This window comes from Tachyglossus aculeatus, chromosome X1, assembly GCF_015852505.1.
Source record: "Tachyglossus aculeatus isolate mTacAcu1 chromosome X1, mTacAcu1.pri, whole genome shotgun sequence".
NCBI lineage: Eukaryota > Metazoa > Chordata > Mammalia > Monotremata > Tachyglossidae > Tachyglossus > Tachyglossus aculeatus.
Window position 1 is genome coordinate 83,336,993 of NC_052101.1, and position 24,943 is coordinate 83,361,935.

The window sequence follows — 24,943 nt, forward strand, 5'->3', positions numbered from 1 at the left end:
GCATGTGTGTCAATAAGAGAGGAGAAATAGTTTTGTCTGGCAGAGGAGAGGGCTGAGTTAAGGCAGGAAAGGATAAACTTGAAGTGAACGAGGTTGGCATGGTGTTTAGACTTTCGCCAGCAGCGTTCGGCAGCTCAAGCGTATGTTTTGTTTTGTTCTCTGTCTCCCCGTTCTAGACTGTGAGCCCACTGTTGGGTAGGCACCGTCTCTATATGTTGCCAACATGTACTTCCCAAGCGCTTAGTACAGTACTCTGCACACAGTAAGCGCTCAATAAATATGATTGATTGAATGAATGAATGAATGAATGCTGCTTGTCAGATCCCCTGTGAACAGACAGCCCCTCCTCGTGGGGATTTGAAGCAGGAGTGTGAGAACCGGCTGTTGTGTAGCTAAGTGCACTTAGGCAGCCCCAGATTCCAGCACCAGTGAGGAAACAGGAGAAGCAACTGGGAATAATAATACTAACAATTGTGGTATTTGTTAAACACACACTCTGTGCTAGGCACTCTTCGAAGTGCTGGGGTGGGTACAAGCAAATTGGGTTGCAAACGGTCCCTTTCCCACATGGGGCTTACAGTCTCAATCTCCATTTTACAGATGAGGTAACTGAGACACAGAGAATTGAAGTCACTTGCCCAAAGTCACACTGCAGAAGTGATGGAGCCAGGATTAAAACATGGCCTTCTGACTCCAAGGTCCATGCTCTCTCCACTACGCCGTGCTACTTCTCATACCTTTCCTCCCTCTCCCCTATATCCACTTATTCTTCTTTCCTTCCCTCTCTCCACCTCCTTTCCTTCCAACACCCACCCTTTGCATTTATGTATCTAGGTATATTTTTATTTCTTTATTTATATTAATGTATGTCTCCCCCTCTAGATTGTAAGCTCGTTATGGGCAGAGAACATGTCTGCTAATTTTGTTGCACTGTACTCTCCCAAGTGCTTAGCACAGTGCTCTGCACATAATAAGCACTCAATAAACACCATTAATTGAGTGATTGATTATTTGTATATTCACTTATTTATTCAGCTGCTTCATCCTGATATATCTGTACTACTTCTGATATACCTTTCTTCTTCCCCCATCTCTATTTGTGTCTTCTGGCTTCTCCATTAGGCAGTAAGCTCCTTGAGGACAGGGAATGTGCATCTGTATTTGACCAAACACTTAGTATATTGAAGTATAGTGATTGATTGATAGATCTTTGTTCCATTAATGTTCTTTTTCCATATAGGGCCTGCTTCTTTACAGTAAAATCTCTTGGTATACTGATCTTCGCCAAGTCTCTGCTCAAGGAAAGCAAACCTTGCTATTGTGGCCTACCAGGCTGGTCTGTCTGCTGCAGTGGCCTCCAACAGGCCACTGCTGAATCATATTGGTCATATGACCATACAAGTACCATCGTTATCATCATCATCATCATTATTGTTATTATTATTATTATTATTTAGAAGACAATGTCTCCATCCTCAAGTCCTTGCTTCTTTAAATAACTATTATTATTATTATGGTACTTGTTAAGGGCTTACTATGTGCCAGGCATTGTATTAAGTTTGGGGATGGATACAAGCAAATTCAAGTTGGACACAGTCCCTGACCCATGTGAGGCTCACAGCCTCATTTCCCATTTTCAGATGAGATAACTGAGGCCCAGAGAAGTGAAATGACTTGCCCAAGGTCACACAGCAGACGCGTGGTGGAGCTGGGATTAAAACCCATAACCTTCTGACTCCCAGACTCGTGCTCTATCCACTATGCCATGCTGCTTCAAAGACCAAAGATAAGCCTGCCTGAGTTGTGTGCCCATTTTGCCTATTGTTTTGTAATGACCAGAAAAAGGAAGAAATGAAGAGTATGGGGAACAATGGTAACACTATCCTTTCTAGTGTAAATATTACGTTCAAAATAACATTTGGCATGTTATACCTAAACTTTAGTGGAGTAAAGCCAGATGTTTGTTTTCCTTTGTATACTTGAATAGTTACTGGTGATGGAATGAAATACATCTTGCTAGTATTTGATAGTTCTACAGAAATAAGATATAGTACACTGCTCCTTATGGGCTGGGATCGTGTCTACCAACTCTGCCAAATGCTTAGTACAGTGTTCTAGAAGCACATGGTAACTGTTCAGTCAATACCATTGATTGATTGCCCCACAGCGCGTGTAGCTGAGTGGATGCAGGAGTTAGGTTTTCTGGTAGTTATGCCTTCTGATATCCATGATTCTTTCCACCTTGAAGTCTAGTAGCTGTAGCCCAATGTTCTTAATTAGGCATGTGAGCACAATACCTTTAACCATTATTGCTGTTGCTCCTTATCGGTTAGAAAAATCTGCTTTTTCAAGGCTTAAAACAGCAGTAAGTATAGCGGTAAAAGTGACTTTATACCATTCTACTTCAAGATGGGTTGTTGATCCTTTGCAACAGAATGAGAAACACTGGTGACATTTGACGCACAACCGAGGGAGGAAAATGTTTTTGCTCTTCAACGCAAGAACTGAATGGAGGGCTGGTGGGCAGAACCCACACACATTCCCAAAGATAATTGCACATCAGAGCTTGAGTCGTTTTTGAGCTTGACTGTGAGCAAATGTAAGATGCAGATATGGGCACACAGTTTGCTAATCTTCTTCCAGAAGCAGACATTCAGTCGAAGCCTCCCAAAACTCAGTGGAGATTCTCAGAGTGGACCAGAGGCTGCAGAAGTTAATGCTTCTGTGGCCTTCTTGTGCAGTTTTTCATTGTTATTGTCCTGGAACTAGGAACTCAAATTACGAATGCATGACCTATAACAAATATCAAGGAAAGACATATCAGATATAGGCTTTTCAAGCCATCTGGAGGCCTTTTTCTCTGTTTTAGGTCTCGGGACATGCTGAACTGTAAATTCCTTGATGGCAGAGATCATGTCTGCCAATTGTATTGTACTTTTCCGAGCACTTAGTACAGTCCTCTCCACAAAATAAGCGCTCAGTAAATACCATTGATGGGTGAAATTTGTGAAACCATTAATAGATTGGTTGATAAAATACCTACAGAACCTTAAAAATAGTTATGCATGGTGAAGTGTGTCCCCAAGAAACATAGGAAAATCGTAGTGACACAGGATCAACCAAGTTTCAAAAACACATTTGAACCTCAGACATTTGAACTTGCTGCTACACACAGAGAATGCATGTATCTGTCTCTCTTCTTCAGGAAAAATCTGTGTATTTCTTTTGCTGTAAGCCATGTGGGTCAAAATCAGAATATCCTCATTGACCTCAGTAATATTTTCAAGATGATGTTTAAGTTAATTGGATAGACATTTGAAGCTGAAAGAGATCCTTAAATCTCATTTTATAGAAGCCAAGTTCTTCTGGTGTGATGAAGATTTTAGGTGATAAACATCATCATGGTTTAGATCTAAACTCTATGCAGCAAAACTAGAGTTAACCCATAACTTTGAAGATGTTGGGCTTTTCTTAGCAGCCTGCTCTGGGGTTAATGTGTTCAAACTGGAGAAAAGCCAAATATTTGGTGAATAAGGATAAGGAATATGAAGAAGCCAGCATAATCCAATTCCGCAAAGGGAGAAAAAAAGAAAAAAAAGCCGCTGTGTCAAGTAAATCAATTTCCAGGCCAGAAAAACTATGTAGGATAATGGAAGGATCTGAGCTGGCAGTACTCTGCTTCTTGCTGTTTACTTTATGACCCCACACAATTCATGGCTTAGTAGATAGAACCTGGGCTTGGAGTCAGAAGGACCTGGATTCTAATCTCTGCTCAGCTACCTGTCTGCTATGTGACTTTAGGCAAGTCTCTTCACTTTTCTGGGCCTCAGTTACCTCATCCACAAACTGGGGATTATGACTAAGTGAGTAGGTTGGTGTTTAGGAGCAAAGTGAACGTGCTGGGTTGTAGTAGGAAATCAGTAAGGTGAAATAGGAGGGGGCAAGGTGATTGAGTACTTGAGTGCATCACGAGATAGAAAGCAGTTTGGTGGGGATTGATGGTATTTACTGAGCACTTACCATGTGCAGAGCACTGTACTAAGCACATTCCCTGTCCACTTCAGCTCTTTAAGAGGAGGCCAGTAGATCCGCCAACTCACCTGCTCAGTCCAATATCCATTTTCCCCATATTTCTGCCCTTTGGACATCACCTTACATTTTCCTGAGCTAAATTCTTCCAGGCCCTTAGGAAATAGCATTTGGTTTCCACTAATTATTTCACTTAGCCATTGCCTGTAGCATTTCCAACTTCTGACTCTTGGTTTTTGCCTGTTGTCAAGGAAACAAAAGAGTATTTTGAGGTATTGGAAATTGGGCTGACCACTGATTGGGCCCTCAGACCCAGGATCAGCCAAATGAATGCTGGGCCTCAGCTAAAAGCATCACCAACATCACATGGATTTTGTATTGAATTTAGCTCTGTGGACAGATGGTGGTTTGGGTGACTCACTGATTTAAGGAAGAAAGTTTGGTATCCTAGTGACAACAGATTGCTTCTGAAATGGAGGTCAACTTATCCCTTGGGGGGGAGTTTATCTACCGGAGAGAAGTGGAGGAAGGTCTCCTTCCCATTTAATAGTAACTGTGGTATTCTTAAGTGCTTATGATGAGCCAACAATTGTACCAAGCACTGGGGTAGATACAAGATAATCAGGCCAGAAACAGTCCCTGTCCTACATGGGGCTCACAGTCCAAGGGGGGGGGGGAGGACAGATATTTCATCCCCATTTTACAGATGAGGAAATGGAGACACAGAAAAGTGAAGTGATTTGCCCAAGGTCACACAGCAGATAAGTAACAAACCTGGGATTCGAACCCAAGTCCTCTGATTCACAGGCCTGTGCCCCTTCCATTAGGCCACACAGCTTTCCATTCATCTTCCTCAAATTTTTAATACCAAGATCCATCTTGGGAGGAGGGCTGTTATCCAGGGAAATAATTCTGCTTACAGGCAATACCTGTAGTAGCACCAGTGGATCACAAAATGTGTCTTGCATTTGAACAGCTTCTAGCTGTGTAAGGAAGAACCAAAGGGATATGCTGGTGAAACCAAACTGCGGCAAAGTGAGCTACTTTCATGCTTTGTGGGGAAGGCGTAATTGACAGAATAATACAGTTAGAGCAATTACGAAAATAGACCAGGGCTGAAAAGAAACTGGGCAGAAGACCTAATAAAAGCAGTGCTATTCAATACACATTGCCTCTCCTTTCTGTTCTCTTTTTGTCGTGACTGACTGAAAGGAGAACTCAAGGATAAGGGTTGGAGAGAGGTCTGTGTATTTGCAAACTGATGTTTGCTTTCTTTTAGTGAGATGTGGGACAGTAAACCCCCCGTGGGACAACCTGATCACCTTGTAACCTCCCCAGCGCTTAGAACAGTGCTTTGCACATAGTAAGTGCTTAATAAATGCCATCATTATTATTATTATTAGAAAGAAAGTGTGGGCGGGGGGGCGGTCAGTATGGCCTAGAGGAAATAGTCCTGTACTAGGAGTGAAGAGACCTGGGTTCTAGTCCCAGCTCTGGCACTGACCTGCTGTGAGACTTTGGGCATGTCACTTAACCTTGCTGTACCTCAATTTATTCATCTGTAAAATGGGGATAAGATCTCGGCCCTCCCTTAGACTCTGAGCTCCATGTGGGACAGGGACTATGACTGGTCTGATGATCTACCCCAGGGCTTTGGCACATTGTAAGTAATTAATAAATACCCTAATTATCAAGTGGGGAAAACTAGGAGAGCAGTTGGAATAACGTTGGAAATATACAGATCATTTAGAATGGTTGGAAGTCCCCAGATTTTTAAAACTATCTCTCAAGCTAGTTAAATTTTAAATTTCCCAGGAGAAATCTGGAATCCTGAATTCCACTGGCTCTGTGTGGACTGTGGCATATTCATCCAAGGGAGGTAGTCAGGGCTTCCCCATCCCATTGTTTCTGGGGACAAAGTTAGAGTGAGAGGAGGACCCATTACAGCACGGGAGAAGCAGCGTGTCTCAGTGGAAAGAGCACGGGTTTTGGAGTCAGAGGTCATGGGTTCAAATCCCGGCTCTGCCAATTGTCAGTGGTGTGACTTTGGGCAAGTCACTTAACTTCTCTGTGCCTCAGTTCCCTCATCTGTAAAATGGGGATTAAGACTGTGAGCCCCCCGTGGGACAACCTGATCACCTTGTAACCTCCCCAGTGCTTAGAACAGTGCTTTGCACATAGTAAGTGCTTAATAAATGCCATCATTATTATTATTATTACAGCTACTCACCACTAATGGCTGAGCAGTAAAGACAAAGGAAATCAACAGGGGTGGGGGGAAGGTGTGGTGAAAAGGGGCCAGACTTAGTCCTACAAGGAACCTGCCAATATTTTCAGGGTAAGGTCTGGGTCCCCAGAATTCCATTTCCCAGCCGATTGGGCTAGGCCCAAATCCTTCCATCTTTTCTGGAGGGGCCAAACCAGACCCACCTGTTTTGACTGCTCTGTCTCTCCATGGGAGATTGTGCATTTGGTTTTGTTTGGATGTGTTTTTGTGAAATTTTCAAAACATTTGAATTTTTAGCTATGGCCATTGCAAATGGTTACTGCATGCAAAGCCTTAACTGCCTAAATCATAGCAGAAGTTATTGTAATCAGTAAGTTCCTGATGTTGATAACTGTAGTGATTATCTTTGTATGAGGTTACACTGCCAAGTACCTCTCTGGTCTTTCCCTTCCTATTTCACTGGCCATTCATCTCAATGTCACAGCAATAACTCTCCACCGAGGCAAAGGGAGTCTGAATCTAACGTTGTGTGTGTTTCTAGTTCTGCTTTTCCTCGTTGTTGATTAGCCCTGCTGCCTTATCAGTTCACAGAATAGTATGTGACTACAAATTGACTTTGCAGCAAAGAGGGAATACAATTTGCTGCTACAGATGCTGCCGTTGTCATAGAGACCAAAATGAAGGTGATTGGTCCACACTGGACTGTACTACGATGTTCCTTCCATGATGGTGAATGCTACCGTTGCATCAGGCACCCCCTGACTGCCGAGGTGATATAAATTCTGAAAACATTTTCTGTTTCCCTGTCCAGTTTTCACATGGGGAGGAAAAAAAAATCAGAGAGATACTCACATAGCAGAAAGCAAGCCCAGATCCCCCCTCCAGGTGTGGTATTGCTAGTTAACGTGTTTGCTCACCCTCCTCATTCACTCCTTTGCATAGTGTAACCCTTGAGTGCCTTTGGGTTCATCTGATGCAGTTTGGTGTTGGTTACATCACAGGCTTGCTTATCTGTGTCATTCCCAGCGAGGCTGAGACTGAATGAGCTTGTGAACGCAGTGAATGTGTTTTTTTTTTTTTGCTTCCTGCCAGAAAGACCTGTTCTCTACTTCAGATTTACCGTAACGAAAGAGAACGAGAGAGGGAGAGAGAGAAAGACAGAGAGAGAGAGAGAAAGGGGAAAACCAGTCCACATACAGGATGGCTTGTAGAAGGTGTTATTTGTGAGTATTCTTTCTTCCCTGGATTAGGAACCTAGATCGTGAGCAGAGCATTGTGGATTCTTTTTGGTTTTGGAGAGAGGCCGTGTGTGTGTGTGTTTGTGTATGTGTGTCTGTGTGTGTGTGATTGTGACTGTGGATCTGTTTGGGGAAGGGGAAGGGGAAGGGCAGCTTGGACCATTTCGTGATTAACCTTTCAGGATACACTGACACATGGAGATCCAAATAATCATCGGTGTTAAAAACAATTACTATAATAATGATGGTGATAGTGATGATGATGATGAATCAGCATTTGGAAGCCAACCTTTAATATGTTTAATAGCAGACATAAAAGAAGCAGCGTACCTTCCTTCTTTCCCCTTTAAGCCTCTCCAAAGAAACAAGTATTGGATTTTTACAAATAGGTCGTTTTCCTAAATTTAAACCTTGCTTACACATTTCCTTTATGTCCTATTTGATTTGTAAACACTCAGGGAGATGTTAAAAATTGCTTTAATGGATATGTTGGTGTTACATGTGATGTAAATGTATTCTAGAATTATAATAGCCAAAGGTTTTTCATTCTCTATCCTTAGTGATAAGGTAATTTCTTTTTCTGTTAAAAAGTCAATGTAAATAACCCCATGGTGTGGCAAGATCTGCAGAAATTAATATTTTGTTTATGAGCCTGGAGCGGCAACTGTCATATTTGGCTAAGGAGCTAAGCATCCATTTGTTGGTAGCCAGTGGTAAAGGTTGGTGAAGTTTGTGCTGTGCTAGTGACATCACAGATCCAGAATATTTGTGGAAACTGAAGTCGGCTGTTCCATTAGACGGGTTGTCCTGGGAGATTGAGGGACTTTGATTCCTGAGCTGCTTGGCCATCTGGCTAGAACTCCAATGTTCCTTTTGTATGTAGCCAAGAAATATGAGCAGGTAAGGTGGCGGAGTCAAGGTTTGTACTTTAATTCATCTCTGTAGCCCCCCCCCCCCCCAATTCCCTGCTTGCTCTGTGTGCTCCCCATTTTCACTGAAAGACCTGCATGTCCTAGGTCATGTCAAGGTTTGTACTTTAATTCATCTATGTAGCCCCCCCCCAATTCCCTGCTTGCTCTGTGTGCTCCCCATTTTCACTGAAAGACCTACGTGTCCTAGGTCATGGCACAGCAGGACCACTCTTAATATCCCTCATCCCCTGCAGGGTGACTTTCCCAATATCAAAAGGTATTTTTAATTATTTCTGTTACCCGCAGATAATCATTTTTGAAATGAAAGGGGTTGTGGAAGGGAGAGAAAGGGGAAAGAAAGGTTTGGGGAATAAAAAGAAAAAAGGAAATTTTGTAGAAGCAATGTAAGCTATTTTATGGGGCTCTGTTTAGGCTTTCAAAGCTGTTTGCAATTCCTGGTATAGAAATGTATGGCACCCTGGAAACAAGGTAATAAGCTTCCCTACTTACTGTTCAGAATCTAGAGGGAATGGATATCACACAAAAATCTTGTCTTGTCTCATGTAGGTTGCAATCTTCCCCCCAACTCCTCTAAACAGGAATGAAAATCCAAAGGTGGAGAATCAGCAATGCTGAATTGCTTTCACCATTAAAGCACATTTTCATTCCAGTCGTGGGCTGCTTCCCGAATAGATAACTGTATCGGTAACAAAACAAGCATTCTTTTAGTGCCGATTCAGGTAGATTTAAAATAGAAGATTTGTTCATTTCTAACCCCACTCAAATATTCCTGATTCTTATTTTCTGTCTCATGCCTTTGCCTCTCTTATACAGAAAACCCTATATTTGCTATGTGTACAGAACCATCTAGATTTTGCTTCTCTAGTCAGGGCTATCGATTTATTTTTAGAAACAGATAGTAAGCCCTGCCCTGCATGGTCGCTTCCATCCCTAAGCACTCCTCAGGAGGAGAGTCTGAAGAGAGTAAGGCTTAATAGGCCATCCCTTTGCAGTTGGGCTTTTACATTGATGCATAAGATGTCAGCAATTCAGCTGGGTGGAAAGTCACACCTGAAGAGGTTTGAAAATCATGTATAAGTGCCTTGGTGATCGGTGTGGATTAAACAGAAATGAAGATTTTGACTGGGCATTGGGAGAGGGAAGTCTGTAATCTATACATTTTGTCTATTCAGTGGCTGAGCAGATCCACCAGTCCCAGTGAAGTCAGTGATATGAAAAGGTTGCTAAGTGAACCTTGGAACATGTAATCCGTTACCAAAATCTGCCATCCCAATAGCTGTTCATGATTCTACTTTCTCATTTCTTTTTCATTTCATATATTTTTGGAGGGTTGTCAGACTTAGAAACCATAGGTAGAACCTCCTTGGTGAATTATTTTTTTCCAATGAGTGTTAATTCCACATGGTATGAATTAAAAAGGTTCCTTTTTATAATTAAAGCACTATAGAATGGCCATCATGACAACTCTGTAGGAACCTGAAGAAATCAGAATCTGGGAAGTAAGTCTACTCTATCTGTCCCTGTATCTTGCACCATTTTCTTCCTCCATTAGGCCAGATGCTCAGTTATATTAATGTCTTTGGGCTTGTATTTTTTGACCACATCCAGTTAAATAGTGGATTTAGAAATTCAAGAATGTTTTATGTATAAATCAGTCTATCAGGGATATTTATTGAGGACTTACTGCATGTGCAGAGCAATTGTACTAAGCACTTGGGACAGTAGAGAAGCAGCACGGCTCAGTGGAAAGAGCACGGGCTTGGGAGTCAGAGGTCATGGGTTCAAATCCCGGCTCCACCAATTGTCAGCTGTGTGACTTTGGGCAAGTCACTTAACTTCTCTGTGCCTTAATTACCTCATCTGGAAAATGGGGATTAAAACTGTGAGCCCCCTGTGGGACAACCTGATCACCTTGTAACCTCCCCAGCACTTAGAACAGTGCTTTGCACATAGTAAGCACTTAATAAATGTCATTATTATTATTATTATCATTATTATTACAATAGAAAAGAGTTGATAGCCACGATCCCTGCCCTCAGGGAACTTAAAGACCAGTAGGGGAAATGGACATTCAAATAAATTACAGACTGGGGAAACAACAGAGTATAAGGATGTGTATGTAAGTGCTGTGGGGTTGAGGGTAGGGTGACTATCAAAGTACTTAAAGAGTACGCACCCAAGTGCATAGGCCACACAGAAGAGAGGGAGGATAGGGTGGGAAAATGAGAGGTTAGTCAAGGAAGTCTTCCTGGAGGAGATATGATTTTAGTAGGGCTTTGAAGAAGGGGAGAGTGGTGGTCTGTCAGATATGAAGGAAAAGGGAGTTCCAGGCCAGGGGGAGGAAGTGAGCAAGGAGTTGACAGTGGGAGAGTTGAGCTCAAGGCATAACAAATAATAAATGGTCTCATTATTAATTTCAAAAGATTGTTACAGTAGTTCCTATAATAACAATAAAAGGAAACTTTTGAGAATGGCTTTCTGAATCAAACATATTCACAATCTCCTTCCACAGTGTAGGTCATTACCAGTAAGATATCTTAATTACTCCTGTCCTAATTAAGGTCATCCCTGTTTCAGTTATTATCTAGAGACTATACTTTTATTACTAGGAAATAGAGTAGCTGTCTATAGTGGATGCAAAATGTACCTTTTTTCAACTTGGGAATTTAAGCTACACAGTGTTGTTCTGAGTCATTAGTAATTATATTCAGGGTGAAGCCTTATTGCCTATACTTTCTGACATGAGACTTTGAGGGATTTACATTATAGTAAAGAATTGGAGTCCTCAAAAGAGGAACCGGCTACTTGTTTTTTGTAAGCCCCCTAAGGGACAGGGACTATGTTTAATTCCTGCCTGGATATCCTCTCAAATTGTAGATTGTAGTAATAAATATTATTACAACTGCTATGACTACTACTCTCTCTAATATCTAAAATTCCAGAAAAGGCTCACAGCGTGGCATATACACAATGGTTCTTCAATCATTGTTTGTTGAGGAGGCAGAAAATGTTGACTGAAAAGCAGTAGGGAAAAATCCAATTAAAACGATAGCAGCCAGTAGTTAGTGATCCTGGCACCTGAGTCTCTACTGACTAGCCAGAAAAGTAGGGAGGGGCGGGTGGTATGGTGGGGATTACCACAGCCTGCTGAGCCCCAAAAGACAAACAAGAAAACTAAAATGGATCCCCAAGGGGACCAACTGGCCTTGGACAGTTAGGCTGATACTGCCTAAGGACTTGGAACCTATGATCATTGAGTCAGGGAGGGGATGTTCACCCACCAAATAATTGCCAACCAATTTCCTTCCCCCTGCAGTTCACATACATGAAATCAATATGAGATCTTATTTGGGGGTAAATAATAATAATTGTGCCATTTGTTAAGCACTCACTATGTGCCAAGCACTGTTCTAAGTGCTGAGGTAGATAAAATCCAGTGAGATATTCAGGTAAAGACCTGGGTGATACACCCATCATAACATCTAAAACGAATCCCAAGAATAACAGGGCAAATAAAGAATGCGGTTGCCGTCAGGGAAACAATCTTTAACAATGAGAAGCACCATGGCCTAGTGAGGGAGCACGGGCCTGGGCGTCAGAAGGATCCGGGTTCTAATTCTGGCTCTGCCACTTGTCTGCTGTGTGATCTTGGGCAAGTCACTTCAATTCTCTGTGCCTCAGTTCCCTCACCTGTAAAATGTGGATGAAGATTGTGAGCCCCATGTAAGCCACTGACTGTGTCCAACCTGATTAACTTGTATCTAGCCCAGCACTTAGTACGGTGCCTGGCATGTAGTAAGCTCTTAACAAGTACCGTAACAAAAATACACACAGTTCTCCTATAATGCAGGGGTTCTCACAGAACCCGACATAAAAGAAAGCTTGTGTTCCCGATTTCTGTCATCACATTCTATTTAAAACACATAGTGAAAATGCATGTTATGAAAACCCTGAATGTTCATGATTAGCTCATAACTTTTCCCCCATTGCCAGTTCCTTCTAAGGTAGGTGCACTGCAGATTCTGCTTACCGTCTGTGTCTGAAGGAGTCAGTGTGTGCTGGCTAGGTGAGCAAAATAATAATAATAAATAATAATAATGGCATTTGTTAAGCACTTACTATGTGCAAAGCACTGTTCTAAGCCCTGGGGGGGGGATACAAGGTGAGCAGGTTGTCCCACGGGGCTCACAATGTTAATCCCCATTTTACAGATGAGGTAACTGAGGCTCAGAGAAGTGACTTGCCCAAAATCACACAGCAGACATGTGGCAGAGCTGAGATTCAAACCCATGACCTCTGACTCCCAAGCCCAGGCTCTTTCCACTGAGCCACGCGGGTCCATTGTGGATCAGATTTTCAAGCAGTTCTGCTATTTATGGTGACTAGGCTTCCCCATTTTACCAAATTGTCCTTTTTTCAACCCTGGGCCCCAGGCCCTGAAAGAGACTCTCAGTCAGCTAGAGGCCCTGTTTTCTGAAAGCAGCAGCAAAAAACAGTGCCTCCTGTCCCATAAATATCTTGAGGGAAGAGGCCATAATAATAATGGTGGTATTTGTTAAGCTCTTACTATTTGCCAAGCACTGTTCTAAGCTCTTGGGTAGATATAAGGTAATCAGGTTGTCCCACATGGGGCTCACGGTCTTAATCCCCATTTTACAGATGAGGGAACTGAGGCACAGAGAAGTTAAATGACTTGCCCAAGGTCACACAGCAGACAAGTGACGGAGTCAGGATTAGAACACATGACCTCTGACTCCCAAGCCTGTGCTCTTTCCACTGAGCCACGCTACGTCTCAGTAGCCATGTCTTCCTCTTCCACAGTATTGTGGTACTGTATGTTTTCAAGAGACTAGTTACAGTGCTCTGTACACACCAGAGGCAGTTATTGAATGCCAATGATGATTAGTCTCAGGAAGTCCCAGACAAGGGAATCTTTTTAGCCTATTGGCTGTTGGACTTACAGCTTCCAAAATAATCAGCCAACTTAGACTCTGCCCTAGGGATTTCTGGGAAATGTCATTCCTCAGAACTTCCTCTCTCCCTGAGATGGAAACAATCTTCTCTCATCTCTATTATATTTTGCTTTGTGAAGTTTTTGGATTGGTTCTGTAATATTGACAGATCTTGTAGAATGTAGAATGAAGAAATGTTATTCAGCACTGATGAATTCTTTCTAATGTAATGTGTACTGGGAACAGAGTCCAAATGGCCTAGGAAGATGAGAACTGGTGAAAATTGTGTGCTAGTGAAACTCTGTGTGTGTGTGTGTGTGTGTGTGTGTGTGTGTGTGTGTGTAAAGTTTTTAAAACTCTTTTGAAGGCTACCATAAAATGTCCATTCCTAGAGAGTAGGATGTGGGGCGTCTTCAATGCCTCAGATATTTTGGGTGCTGGATTGAGTCTATATCCATTATTCTTATATTTGTAGACATACTAGCCCACAAAACCCTTATTGTGTGTGGCTTTGTTTCGAAACATTGAAACTGCAGAAGTGTCTCCTTAATGTTAGTTGTTGCATTCCTAAAAGAGTGTGTTATGAGCAAAGTCGGCATTTGAACTGTAGTTTTAATAGGAAATGGGGGTATGTTTTTACCATAGCCACCACACTCCTATGCCTCCATTCATACATATACAGTATTATTCATGAAAGTGTGTGTAGATAAAAGTCACTGGATTGGGATCTACAGCCCCATCACCTCCTCATCTCTTTCTTGGTCTCAGCTCTCCAGGTGTCTGGTCACCAAGGGTGAGCAAGAAGCTGGCCCCAGGCCACAGCTCTGCAAGTGACTGACCCGCCTATATCTGGCATCAGATTTGAGGTCTCCCTTGCTTACTTCCTATCCTCTCCTTGCCGGCTGGGCCAGTTTAATTCTCTTCTCTTTGTTAATCAGGAGGATTAAGGCTCTTTAAGACCCTGCAGACTTCTGGCCTAATATGCCTCAATAAGTGAAGTTCCTGGCTTCTCTACTTACTCCATTCCACACCCACCTCTACCTCGCTCCACTCCTTATCCCTTCTTACCCCCAATTTCAGATCTAGCAGAAAGAAAATGAGCAAACATTTATTTGGGCAGAATATTTCCCAAAAAACAAGGGGGACTGGTGTGATGGGGCCCGTTGTTGGGTAGGGATTGTCTCTATTGCCAAATTGTACTTTCCAAGCACTTAGTACTGTGCTTTGCACACAGTAAGTGCTCAATAAATATGATTGAATGAATGAATGAATGGGGAAAACAATTCCACGTCCAACCTACCGTCAGGCCTATGAGAAACAATTTTTCTTAGAGCAAGAACCACAGTGCAGCCAAGATGCAATGTAACCTCTTTATGACTGAGTGCCAAGAGGTATTTTAGGCAAGATTTGCACTCTGAGAAAAGGAGATGAGCAAAAATCAAAGTGATTTTTTTTCTTTCTCCCCACCCCATCACCCTTGAGGGTTTCATGGGGGATTACTTAACCTAACAGAGGATTAGGCTTTTGATTTCCGGTAATGTTTTTTTTCCCCTCAAACTGTATGTATGTAACTCATCTGTCGTACTTGAAAATCCTTGGTTTTAAAACGTAAATTATTCAAGTGTAGAAACAGATATGTAGGGACTGGGTCTTGAGGAGGGGTTAGTGTACTCTTGGGATGCTATTCTTTTGGTGCTCATATGGAGATAGAGAGAATTTGAAAGTGAATAAGAATAATTAAGGCGATAATTGAAACATTTTCCTATCCTGGAACTACATCTCTCTGGGGAGTGGTTCCCTGAATAACAGCAGGTCCTTTCTGAATCTTTGATCAGAAGAAGCAGGAAAATAGCAGCTGCAGATGCTTCATTTTTTCACTGAAAATCACATTCTCTTCCTACTTATCTTTCTTTACCTAAAAAAACAACAATAAAAAAAATGAGAGCACAGATCAAAGCAGGAGGGGAGAAGAAAAAAAATCAGCCACTGAAATATTTGGGGGCATTATTTTGGTTGGGAATGTGACTTTAGATGCTTCAAGGCACTCAATCAGTTCTCCACCTATCTAACCTTGTTCTTCTCCCAACACAGCCCAGCTCGCACATTTGACTCCTCTAAATAATAATAATAATAATAATAGCATTTATTAAGCACTTACTATGTGCAAAGCACTGTTCTAAGCACTGGGGAGGTTACAAGGTGATCAGGTTGTCCCACGGGGGGCTCACAGTTTTAATCCCCATTTTCCAGATGAGGGAACTGAAGCACAGAGAAGTTAAGTGACTTGCCCAAAGCCACACAGCTGGCAGTTGGCGGAGCTGGGATTTGAACCCATGACCTCTGGCTCCAAAGCCCGCGCTCTTTCCACTGAGCCACACTGCTTCCCCAACCTACTAAAACCAACCTACTCCCTGTACCTCAATCTCATCTCTCTCACCATCTACCTCTTGCTCATGGCCTCTACTCCTACCTGAGACTCCTTCCCTCTTTATATACACCAGAATACCACTCTCCCCACCATATGATACTAAAATCATATCTCCTACCGGAAGTCTTCCTTGACTAACCTCTCAGTTTACCATGCTATTCTCCCTCCCTTCTGCATTGCCTGCCCACTTGGGTCTGTACCCCCTTAAGATCTTTGATGCGCACCCCATCCCCACCCCCACAGCACTTACATGTGCATCCTTTTACTCTGCTGCTTTCCCTATCTGTAATTTATTTTAATGTTTGTCTCCCCAACTAGATTGTAAACTCCTAGACAGCAGGGATTGTGCCTACCAACTCTTTAGTTTTGTAGCCTCCCAAGTGCTTAGTACAGTGCTTGCATGCAATAAACTTTGATGAATACCATTTTTATGGTATTTGTTAAGCACGTACTGTGTGCCAGACACTGTTCTAAGCACTGGAGTAGGTCTAAGATCATCAGGTTGGACACAGTTCCTATCCCACATGGGGCTCACAATCTTAATCCCCATTTTACAGATGAGATAACTGAGGCCCAGAGAAGTTAAGCAGCTTGCCCAAGGTCACACTGTCTTTGTCCAGAAACGCTCTGGGCATGTTACTTCCCTCGTCAAAAATCTCCAGTGGCTACCAATCAATCTGCACATCAGGCAGAAACTCCTCACCCTGGGCTTCAAGGCTCTCCATCACCTCGCCCCCTCCTACCTCACCTCCCTTCTCTCCTTCTACAGCCCACCCCGCACCCTCTGCTCCTCTGCCGCTAATCTCCTCACCGTGCCTCGTTCTCGCCTGTCCCGCCATCGACCCCCGGCCCATGTCATCCCCCTGGCCTGGAATGCCCTCCCTCTGCCCATCCGCCAACGTAGCTCTCTTCCTCCCTTCAAGGCCCTACTGAGAGCTCACCTCCTCCAGGAGGCCTTCCCAGACTGAGCCCCTTCCTTCCTCTCCCCCTCGTCCCCCTCTCCATCCCCCCATTTTACCTCCTTCCCTTCCCCACAGCACCTGTATATATGTATATATGTTTGTACATATTTATTACTCTGTTTATTTATTTATTTTACTTGTACATATCTATTCTATTTATTTTATTTTGTTAGTATGTTGGTTTTGTTCTCTGTCTCCCCCTTTTAGACTGTGAGCCCACTGTTGGGTAGGGACTGTCTTTATATGTTGCCAACTTGTACTTCCCAAGCGCTTAGTACAGTGCTCTGCACACAGTAAGCGCTCAATAAATATGATTTAAAAAAAAAAGTGGTGGAACCGGGATTAGAGCCCAGGTCCTCCTGACTCCCAGCCCCGCAATCTAACCACTAGGCCATGCTGTTTCTCTTAGTACCATTGCTTGAGAGGCCACCTAGAGCAAGAAACAAAGGGTTGTCTGTGCATTTGACTGTTGATTTCACAGCAGCCTCCTTTCCCATCACATACAAGCACTTCATTTTGATGTAGTTGTAAAATATCTTAATTATGCTCAACGTGGGTCGGTGGATATGTACAGTTTTTTATATCTGTACACCTCCACTGACCCATGTTGAGCATGATAGTATATATACGTGTTTATATATGTACACACGCAACTAGAAAGGTGTTTCATATATTATGCACCAACATTTTTTTACAGGGAGCAAATCTGAATGGAGATCTTTCATCTATTAAGTGGAGAAGTGAAAAACACAAAAATGGTGCTCAATACATGTCTACAGTAAATGGAAGGAGGACAAATATATAGATTAGGGTGACATAGAGGGAGGATCCAGTCTGGGCTAGTCACCTCCACTTAGCTATTCAGTGCTTCTCAAATCCAGTATTCTGTACTAACATAAAGGATTCTTTCTTCAAGTTCTCAAAGGCCAAGGTCAGAACCAGAAGTTCAAAGTTCAGGGACCTTTTCTGTAGGAAAAAGGCATTATTTGATCTAGAAGGAAAATAGGGAAGATCAACATTAGGAATGCAAAAATTGTTCCCTGAGGTAGCAGCAAGTTTTAGGCTTTCACCACCCAGAAGCTAAATCTGTGCCAGTTCTGAGTGCTTAATTTAAAGATTCTGCTGCTGGCTATGTAGTTTGCTTTAGTTGAATTGGAAAAGGTTATCCTTTCAGGAACCGTGCTGGCCCAGCTGTGTTACGCAAACATTCTGCTGCTTTGAAACTGCACCACGTGCATTTCAGTACTGACACTTCCGGCTGTTTCTTCCAAGATGCAAGTGGGGTTGTTTTGTTTTTGTTTTTAAGTGGTATTTGTTAAGTGCTTACTATGATCCAGGCACAGAACTGAGCACTGGGATAGATACAAGATAATCAGGTTGGACACACTCCATATCCCACATGGGGCTCACAGCATTTTAAAATCCCCATTTTAAGATGGGGTAACTGAGGAACAGAGAAGTAAAGTGACTTGCCCGAGGTCACACAACAGGTAAATGGCAGAGTCGGGATTAGAATCCAGATCCCCTAACTCCCAGGCCCATGCTCTTTCCACTAGGTTCTTTGGGGATGCTGCATTAACTGTCTTGGGCCACAGGGAGCCATCTAGAAAACTGCTGCTTCACTGCAGTGATTGTCCTCCTCATGGCTTGAAAAGTAAAAGCAGTTTTCTTAGTACTGTGCCTTGCACACATTAAGCGCTCAATAGATACCATTGATTGATTTTCTGAGGCTGGTGTGACCAACAGTCATCTATGGGAAATTATGTGTTCAATCTTGACATTTAAAGGAATGTAAGAATTGATCCTCAAAGGCGAAAAGCTACATCCCTTTTTTCGAAAGGTACATCTACCCTGGGCCTAATGTTGACTCCAACCTCAATCCCATCCCTAACTCCAATTGTTATAGCGAAGGAAGACAAACAAAATAGTCAGTATTCCTGTTCCCCCAACTTTGGAGTCACATGAACCCCAGTGTCCTTTGGTCCATGATCTGACCTTTGTGGGTTCTGATGGGCTATTTGATCGATTTCCTTCCCTGGTACAGGCATCTCCATAACCTTGGCATAGCCCAACTCTCCATATCTCTTGATGATCTATGTTGCCATTGTTCATACTGTAGCAATGTGTCTTCCTGCATTCACATTGTGACTCACTCACACCCAGGATATAATTTCAGGAGACTGATTCACTTAGGTACTTACTAAGGAAAATGTAAAGGATCTCTTTTTAAGGATCTGTGATTCTGTTCTTCCCAGTTTTCTTTCCCGAATCCGTTAGCCCTGCCTCATTGTGAAATAGAACAGACTATACGAGATTGTAGTTTTTCCATTTTCTGTAGACTACATGTTAGTTGGTTTGGTAGAGACAGAGTATAATGAAGAGTTAAATGCTTAGAATCTCAAAGCTGGAAATGATCTTGAGATGTCATCCAGCCTAGCCCCCTGTTTCCAGACAGGTAAAAGGTTCACCTAGGACAGACTGTTATTGTTTTTTAATTTTTAAAAATTAGTCCATGCCGGGATGAAAAAAAACCCAAAAGAGAACAAAATAAAACTCCGACAGCTGAGAAAGTCTTCCTTTTGGCCTTACTGAACTCCTTCTTACTGCAGCTCCAGGCCAAATCCTTATGTGATCATGGAAAACTTCTAGTCCACACCCTCCTCACAAAGCAATTCTTAATCTATTGTTAGGCACCCTTGAGCCTTTTCTTCACTGGGTGGCAGGACCTCAGTTCCTTTAACATTTTCTCATAGACCCTATTTTCCATCCCTTGAATCTTTTTCCTTGCTCTTCTCTGGATCCTCTCCACTTCCTCAGTCTACTTTTAATAACTGTGATACCCAATCCATGATACAGGACTGTAAAGTAATGCTGTATTTAGCAGAAAATTGCCCATGCCTCATTTCTGTTAGTGCCACTCCTCTCAAGGGGAGAGCTCCCTGCCCCCAACCAAGATGGAAAATAGTTCCTCATACATCCTACATCCTGAAGAACCCTGTTGGTTCCTTCTCTGCAACCAAGAGGGTCCACAGAGAGCCTCCTGAGGTAATGCTCATTTGCCTTTTTTTAAGAAAAGTATTTCTTGGATATGTCTCCCTTTCTCCCCATCACCAGCTCAGAGAATGGGCACCTCCATTCCTGTACCCAAGAACCATGGCAGGGGAAGGATCCAGGACATGCCAATCTTCACAAAAAGACAAATTAACATTGCTTCAAGGAACATTTATTTCTTCCTTTTTTTTTGATCTGTTTATAGTTTTTGTTGTCATGCTCTGTTTCTGTTTTGCCTTTCCACTGTTTCCAAGAAGCAAAAGGACCCCAACTCTTATTACAGCTCAGCTCAGTGCTTCACACCAGAGTGACTTATGAAAAAGCAAAGGAACAGCAGTGTCTCCGCTGAGGAGTCCTCATGGAGATACTTGGTTCCATGACAACAAGCCTGCACCCTCTATCCTTGCCAACCATCTCAGAATGTGGGCTGCGGGCCACAGGGGACCTGGTGACAGAGTGCAGATGGCTCAGCAGAACTCATTATGGTTCCAGGAAAACCTGGAGAAATTCACTATCCTCACCTTCAAAGCCTTATTAAAATCACATCTCCTCCAAGAGGCTTTTCCAACTAAGCCCTCCATTTCCAGTTCTCCCTCTCCCTTCTGCATCACCTATGCACTTCTACCTTTTATTCACCCCTTTCTCAGCCCCACAGCACTTATATACATATCCATAATTAATTTTAATATCTGTCTCTCCTCTAGACTGTAAGCTTCTTGTGAGCAGGGATGTGTCTACCAACTCTGTTATATTGTAGTCCTCCAAGTTATTAGAACAGTGCTCTGCACAGAGAAAGCACTCAATAAAGAAGATGAATTGATTGATTAAGTGACCTGCACTTGTGTGTGTAGTTTCATCTGTGACCAGGCATGTTAGCCCTGGTGCCAGGAGTTGTGGGGAAGAAACATAGAAGGCAAACCCTGCTGCATACCCTTCCCTAATCTGATAATAATAATAATAATAATAATAGTAATAATAATAATAATGGTATTTCTTAAGCACTTACTATGTGCCGAGAACTGTTCTAAGCACTAGGGTAGATACAAGGTAAGTAGGTTGTCCCATGTGGGACTCACAGTCTTAATCCCCATTTTACAGATGAGGTAACTAAGGCACAGAGAAGTTAAGTAGCTTGCCTAAAGTCACACAGCAGACAAGTGGCAGAGGCAGGATTAGAACCCACGTTCTCTGACTCCCAAGCCTGTGCTTTTTCCACTAAACCACGCTACTTCCCTGCAGCTTTGGTGGTTCCAAGAGCAGCATGGGCTAGTGGAGAAAACACAGACCTGGGTGTCAGAAGGACTTGGGTTCTAATCCCAGCTCCACTACTTGTCTGCTGTGGGACCTTGAGCAAGTCGCATCACTTCTCTCAGTTACCTCATCTGTAAAAAGGGGATGAAGACTGTGAGCCCCATGTGGGGCAGGGACTGTGTCCAATCTGGTTACCTCGTATCTACCCCAGCGCTCAGAACAGTGCCTGGCACAGAGTAAATGCTTAACAAATACCATAAAAAGGGGAGGAGGGAAGAAGGAGGTGGAGACAGAAGGGCCAGTTAAGAATGATGGGCCAGGCTGGCATTTGTTCTTTCCTCCTGGTTTGCATACCTCCTGGTTTGCATATGCTGCCCTTCATTTTATCATCCAACAATGATCAATCAATTAAGCAGTTCTATCTATTGAGTGCTTACTGTTTGCAGAGCTGTACAGAGCTCTTGGGAGAATGCAGTACAATAGAGTTGGTAGACATGATCTCTGCCCTCAAGGAACTTACAGTCTAGAGGGGGAAGACAGACATTAAAATAAATTACAGATAAGGGAAATGGCAGAGCATAATGGTATGTACATAAGTGTCGTGGGAGTGGGGTGAATATCAAGTGCTTAAGAGGAATGGAACTGAGTGACAGAGGAGAGGGCAGATAGAGTGGGGGAAATGAGGGCTTAGTTGGGGAAGGCCTCTTGGAGGAAATGTGATTTTAAAAGGGCTTTGAAGGTGGGGAGAGTGGTGACTTGTTGGATATGAAGTGGGGGGAGTGCCAGGCCAGAGGGAAGATGTGGATAAGGGGTCAGCAGTGGGGTAGGCAAGATACAGAGTGTAGGTTGGTGTTAGAGGAGAGAAGTGTGCAGACTGGATTATAGTAGATTAGTGAGGTATCATAAGAGAAGGTGCACTGATTGAATACTTTAAACCTGATGGTAAGGAGTTTCTGTTTGATGTTGAGGTGACTGGATAACCATCAGGAGTTTTTGAGGAGTGGGGTGGTATGACAAACCTTTTTTTTTTCTTTTCAGAAAATTGATCTGGGCAACAGAGTGAATTAATGATTGGAGTGGTGAGAGACAGGAGGCAGGGAGGTCAATGAGGTGGCTGATGCAGTCAAGTAGTCAAGGGGGGGATAGGATAAGTGCTTGGATCAGCATGGTAGCAGTTTGGAGAAAAAGGAAAGGGCAGATGCAAGCAACATTGTGTAAGTACTTGCTGTTTGGGAATCCTGCTAAACTATATTACCGTGAGCATTGTCTCAAAGCTGGCAAGCTGACTGCATTTCAGAGCTTCATTGTTGATCATTTTACTCTGTCATTTGCTATCGGCTGATGAAACTGCTCAAGAGACCAGATGTGTCTCCTATGGTAGGTCAAAGTTTCACAGATTCATAAACTTTCAATTTGGTATGAAGCTTGATGCCCTATTGTCCTATTAATCTCCCAAAAGCTGTGCTGGACTTTTTTTATTTTAATGGTATTTGTTAAGCATTTACTATGTCAAGCAGTGTTCTGAGTGCTGGGGTAGAGACAGGTTAATCAGGTTGGACACAGTCCCAATCCTACATGAGGCTCTCAATCTAAGGAGGAGGGAGAACGTCTCCATTTGGTTTCCTATCTGTGAATCATTGGATAGCATCCTGCCTTGGGAGCATTATTCGGTGACTGCATTCAATCCTGTGTTGCAGATATAAATCTTTAGTTGTGCGTAGGGCTACCAGGATGTAGTTGGTACAGAAAACCTCTGCTTTTTCAGGTTTATTGTGAGCCGGTAATTCTGTGCTGATTCTGCAAAGCACTGGTAATCATTTGCATGCTTTCTTGTGGGCGTGTGCCTCAAGACTACAGTCATCAGCACACAGCAGTTCCTGGATGACTCATCAGTCATCAAAGACTTTTGATTATGTTCAGAAGCACTTTCTGACACCAGCTTCCGGATCCCTCATCATTTTGAAGTTTAGCAGTTTAGAAGAAGTTGACTAGAAATGGACCTCCCACACAACCCTGCTGTACTCAGCAGGTGAAGGGGAAAGGGTCAGGCAGGGCACCCCCAACTCTGACTTGACCAAACAAATCATTGTGGAATAGCGCCATTCGGTCAACCGAATTAGCTTAGAAGTTGGCTCAGTCCTAGTTTGTTGAGAGGAGCAAATGCTTCTGTAAAATCTATAAATAAGGTTTAGAGGTGCTGGTGTTGCCCTCTTTATTTCTGTATCTGTTGTGTAACTATAGTGCCTGCTGTACTGCATTTTGGTCTGAAGCCACATTGCAACTTAACTATATTCTACAGTAGCCAGTCTAGAAGGATTCTGACTAGCCGCTTTTCAGCAATGGAGAGCATTGGAATATTGCAGTATTTCTCACAGTCAGCTCTTTCCCCTGTCTTCATCAATCAGCATCATCAATGGTGTTCATTGAGTGCTAACTCTGTGCAGAGCACTGTACTGAGCACTTGGGAGAGTACAGTATAACAGAGTTAGTAGACATTTTCCCTGCCTCCAGTGAGCTTACATTCTAGAAGGGGAGACAGACATTAATATAAATAAATAATTTATAATACATAATTTACAGATATATCCCTAAGTGCTATGGGGCTGAGAGTGGGGTGAATACCTAATGTTCAAAGGTCACAGATCCAAGGACATAGATGACGCAGAAGGGAGAGGGAGCTGGGGAAAAGAGGGCTCAATCAGGGAAGGCTTTGAAGGTGGGGAGAGTGGTGGTCTGGCGTACATGGAGGGGGGAGGACGTTCCAGGCCAGAGAGAGGACGTGGGAAAGGGGTCAGTGGTCAGATAGATGAGATCAGGGTCCAGTGAGCAAGCTGGCACTAGAAGAGCCAAGTGTGTGGGCTGAGCTGTAGTAGGAGATCAGTGAGGTAAGGTAGGAGGGGGCAAGCTGGTGGAGTGTCTTAAAGCTGTTGGTAAAGAGTCGGTCACTTTGAAATTTATTTGTTTCTTTTCAGGACTGGCAACGTCTGGTGTCAGTTTGGTGTCATCTGCAGATTGAATGAACATTCCTTCCATTCTTTTCCCTGAGTTATTGATATAGATATTTAATAGAATCAACCCAAGGACCAACCCAAGGGCTTGTGTTTTCCTAACTCCCACTGGGGATTCAAGTTTACGATGAATGAGACTGGATGTAGGAATAACCCGGCAATCTGTTTAGCAATTTCTCATGTAAACTATCTCCTGAGTGTACAGCTGTAGGAGGAAATGAGAATCCAGGTTCCAAAAGATTTCGGAGATTGAAGAATGTGGTGGAGCATCAGGAACAAATATCAGCCAATCAAGTAAGTCCAATAGCAAGAGCAAACTACAGATGATTTACGGAAGGTATGGGACCCAGAGACAATCAGCCCTGGGAGATGAGGCAAGCAATGAATTCTTTCCTTTTTCAGAGATCAGAAATGAACAACTGAAATGGAAACAGAAAATGGTGGTCTGAGGAGGAGGCACTAAACAATTGCAAACCTTTTGTGACTGATTTAATTCATTCAACTAGATATTTTAAAAAAAGCATGTACAATGAATACTTGCAGTGAGCCTGGCAAGCAGAATTGAGGCTAGTGGATAGCATGGGTTTTTGGCAAGGAAACTGATGCTAGCATTTCCAGACATCAGCGGTTTGCAGTAATGGATGAAAATTGATCTTACCGAATAAGTCCACACACTGCAAACTTGTATTTGTCTCTTTGGAGAATGCAGTTTTCCCTTCTGACTCTATTTACCCATCGTTTTCCCCTTCTGCTTGCTTACCTTCCTTCTCCATGCTCCCTTTTCTTCCCTCTCAGCCTTCTATTTAGTCCCTCTCTTGCCTCCATCTCCCTCTCCTCTTTGGCTCTTAACCTTTTACTCTCCCAT

General features: G+C 43.0%; 1 protein-coding gene across 4 annotated transcripts in view; it reads left to right on the forward strand.

Moving 5' to 3' along the window:
- The first annotated feature begins 7,303 nt into the window (after positions 1-7,303).
- The window catches only part of IQSEC1 (IQ motif and Sec7 domain ArfGEF 1), a 310,479-nt gene continuing 292,839 nt past the window's right edge, over positions 7,304-24,943 (forward strand). For 2 of the 4 annotated variants that reach the window (XM_038772890.1, XM_038772895.1), the window contains exon 1: positions 7,304-7,479. In XM_038772890.1, the coding sequence (XP_038628818.1) occupies positions 7,457-7,479 (23 nt within the window). In that variant the 5' untranslated portion in view covers positions 7,304-7,456. Of the gene's footprint in view, positions 7,480-8,330; positions 8,395-24,943 lie in introns of those variants that run through there. The other 2 variants (XM_038772894.1, XM_038772896.1) reach the window with 2 other exon arrangements.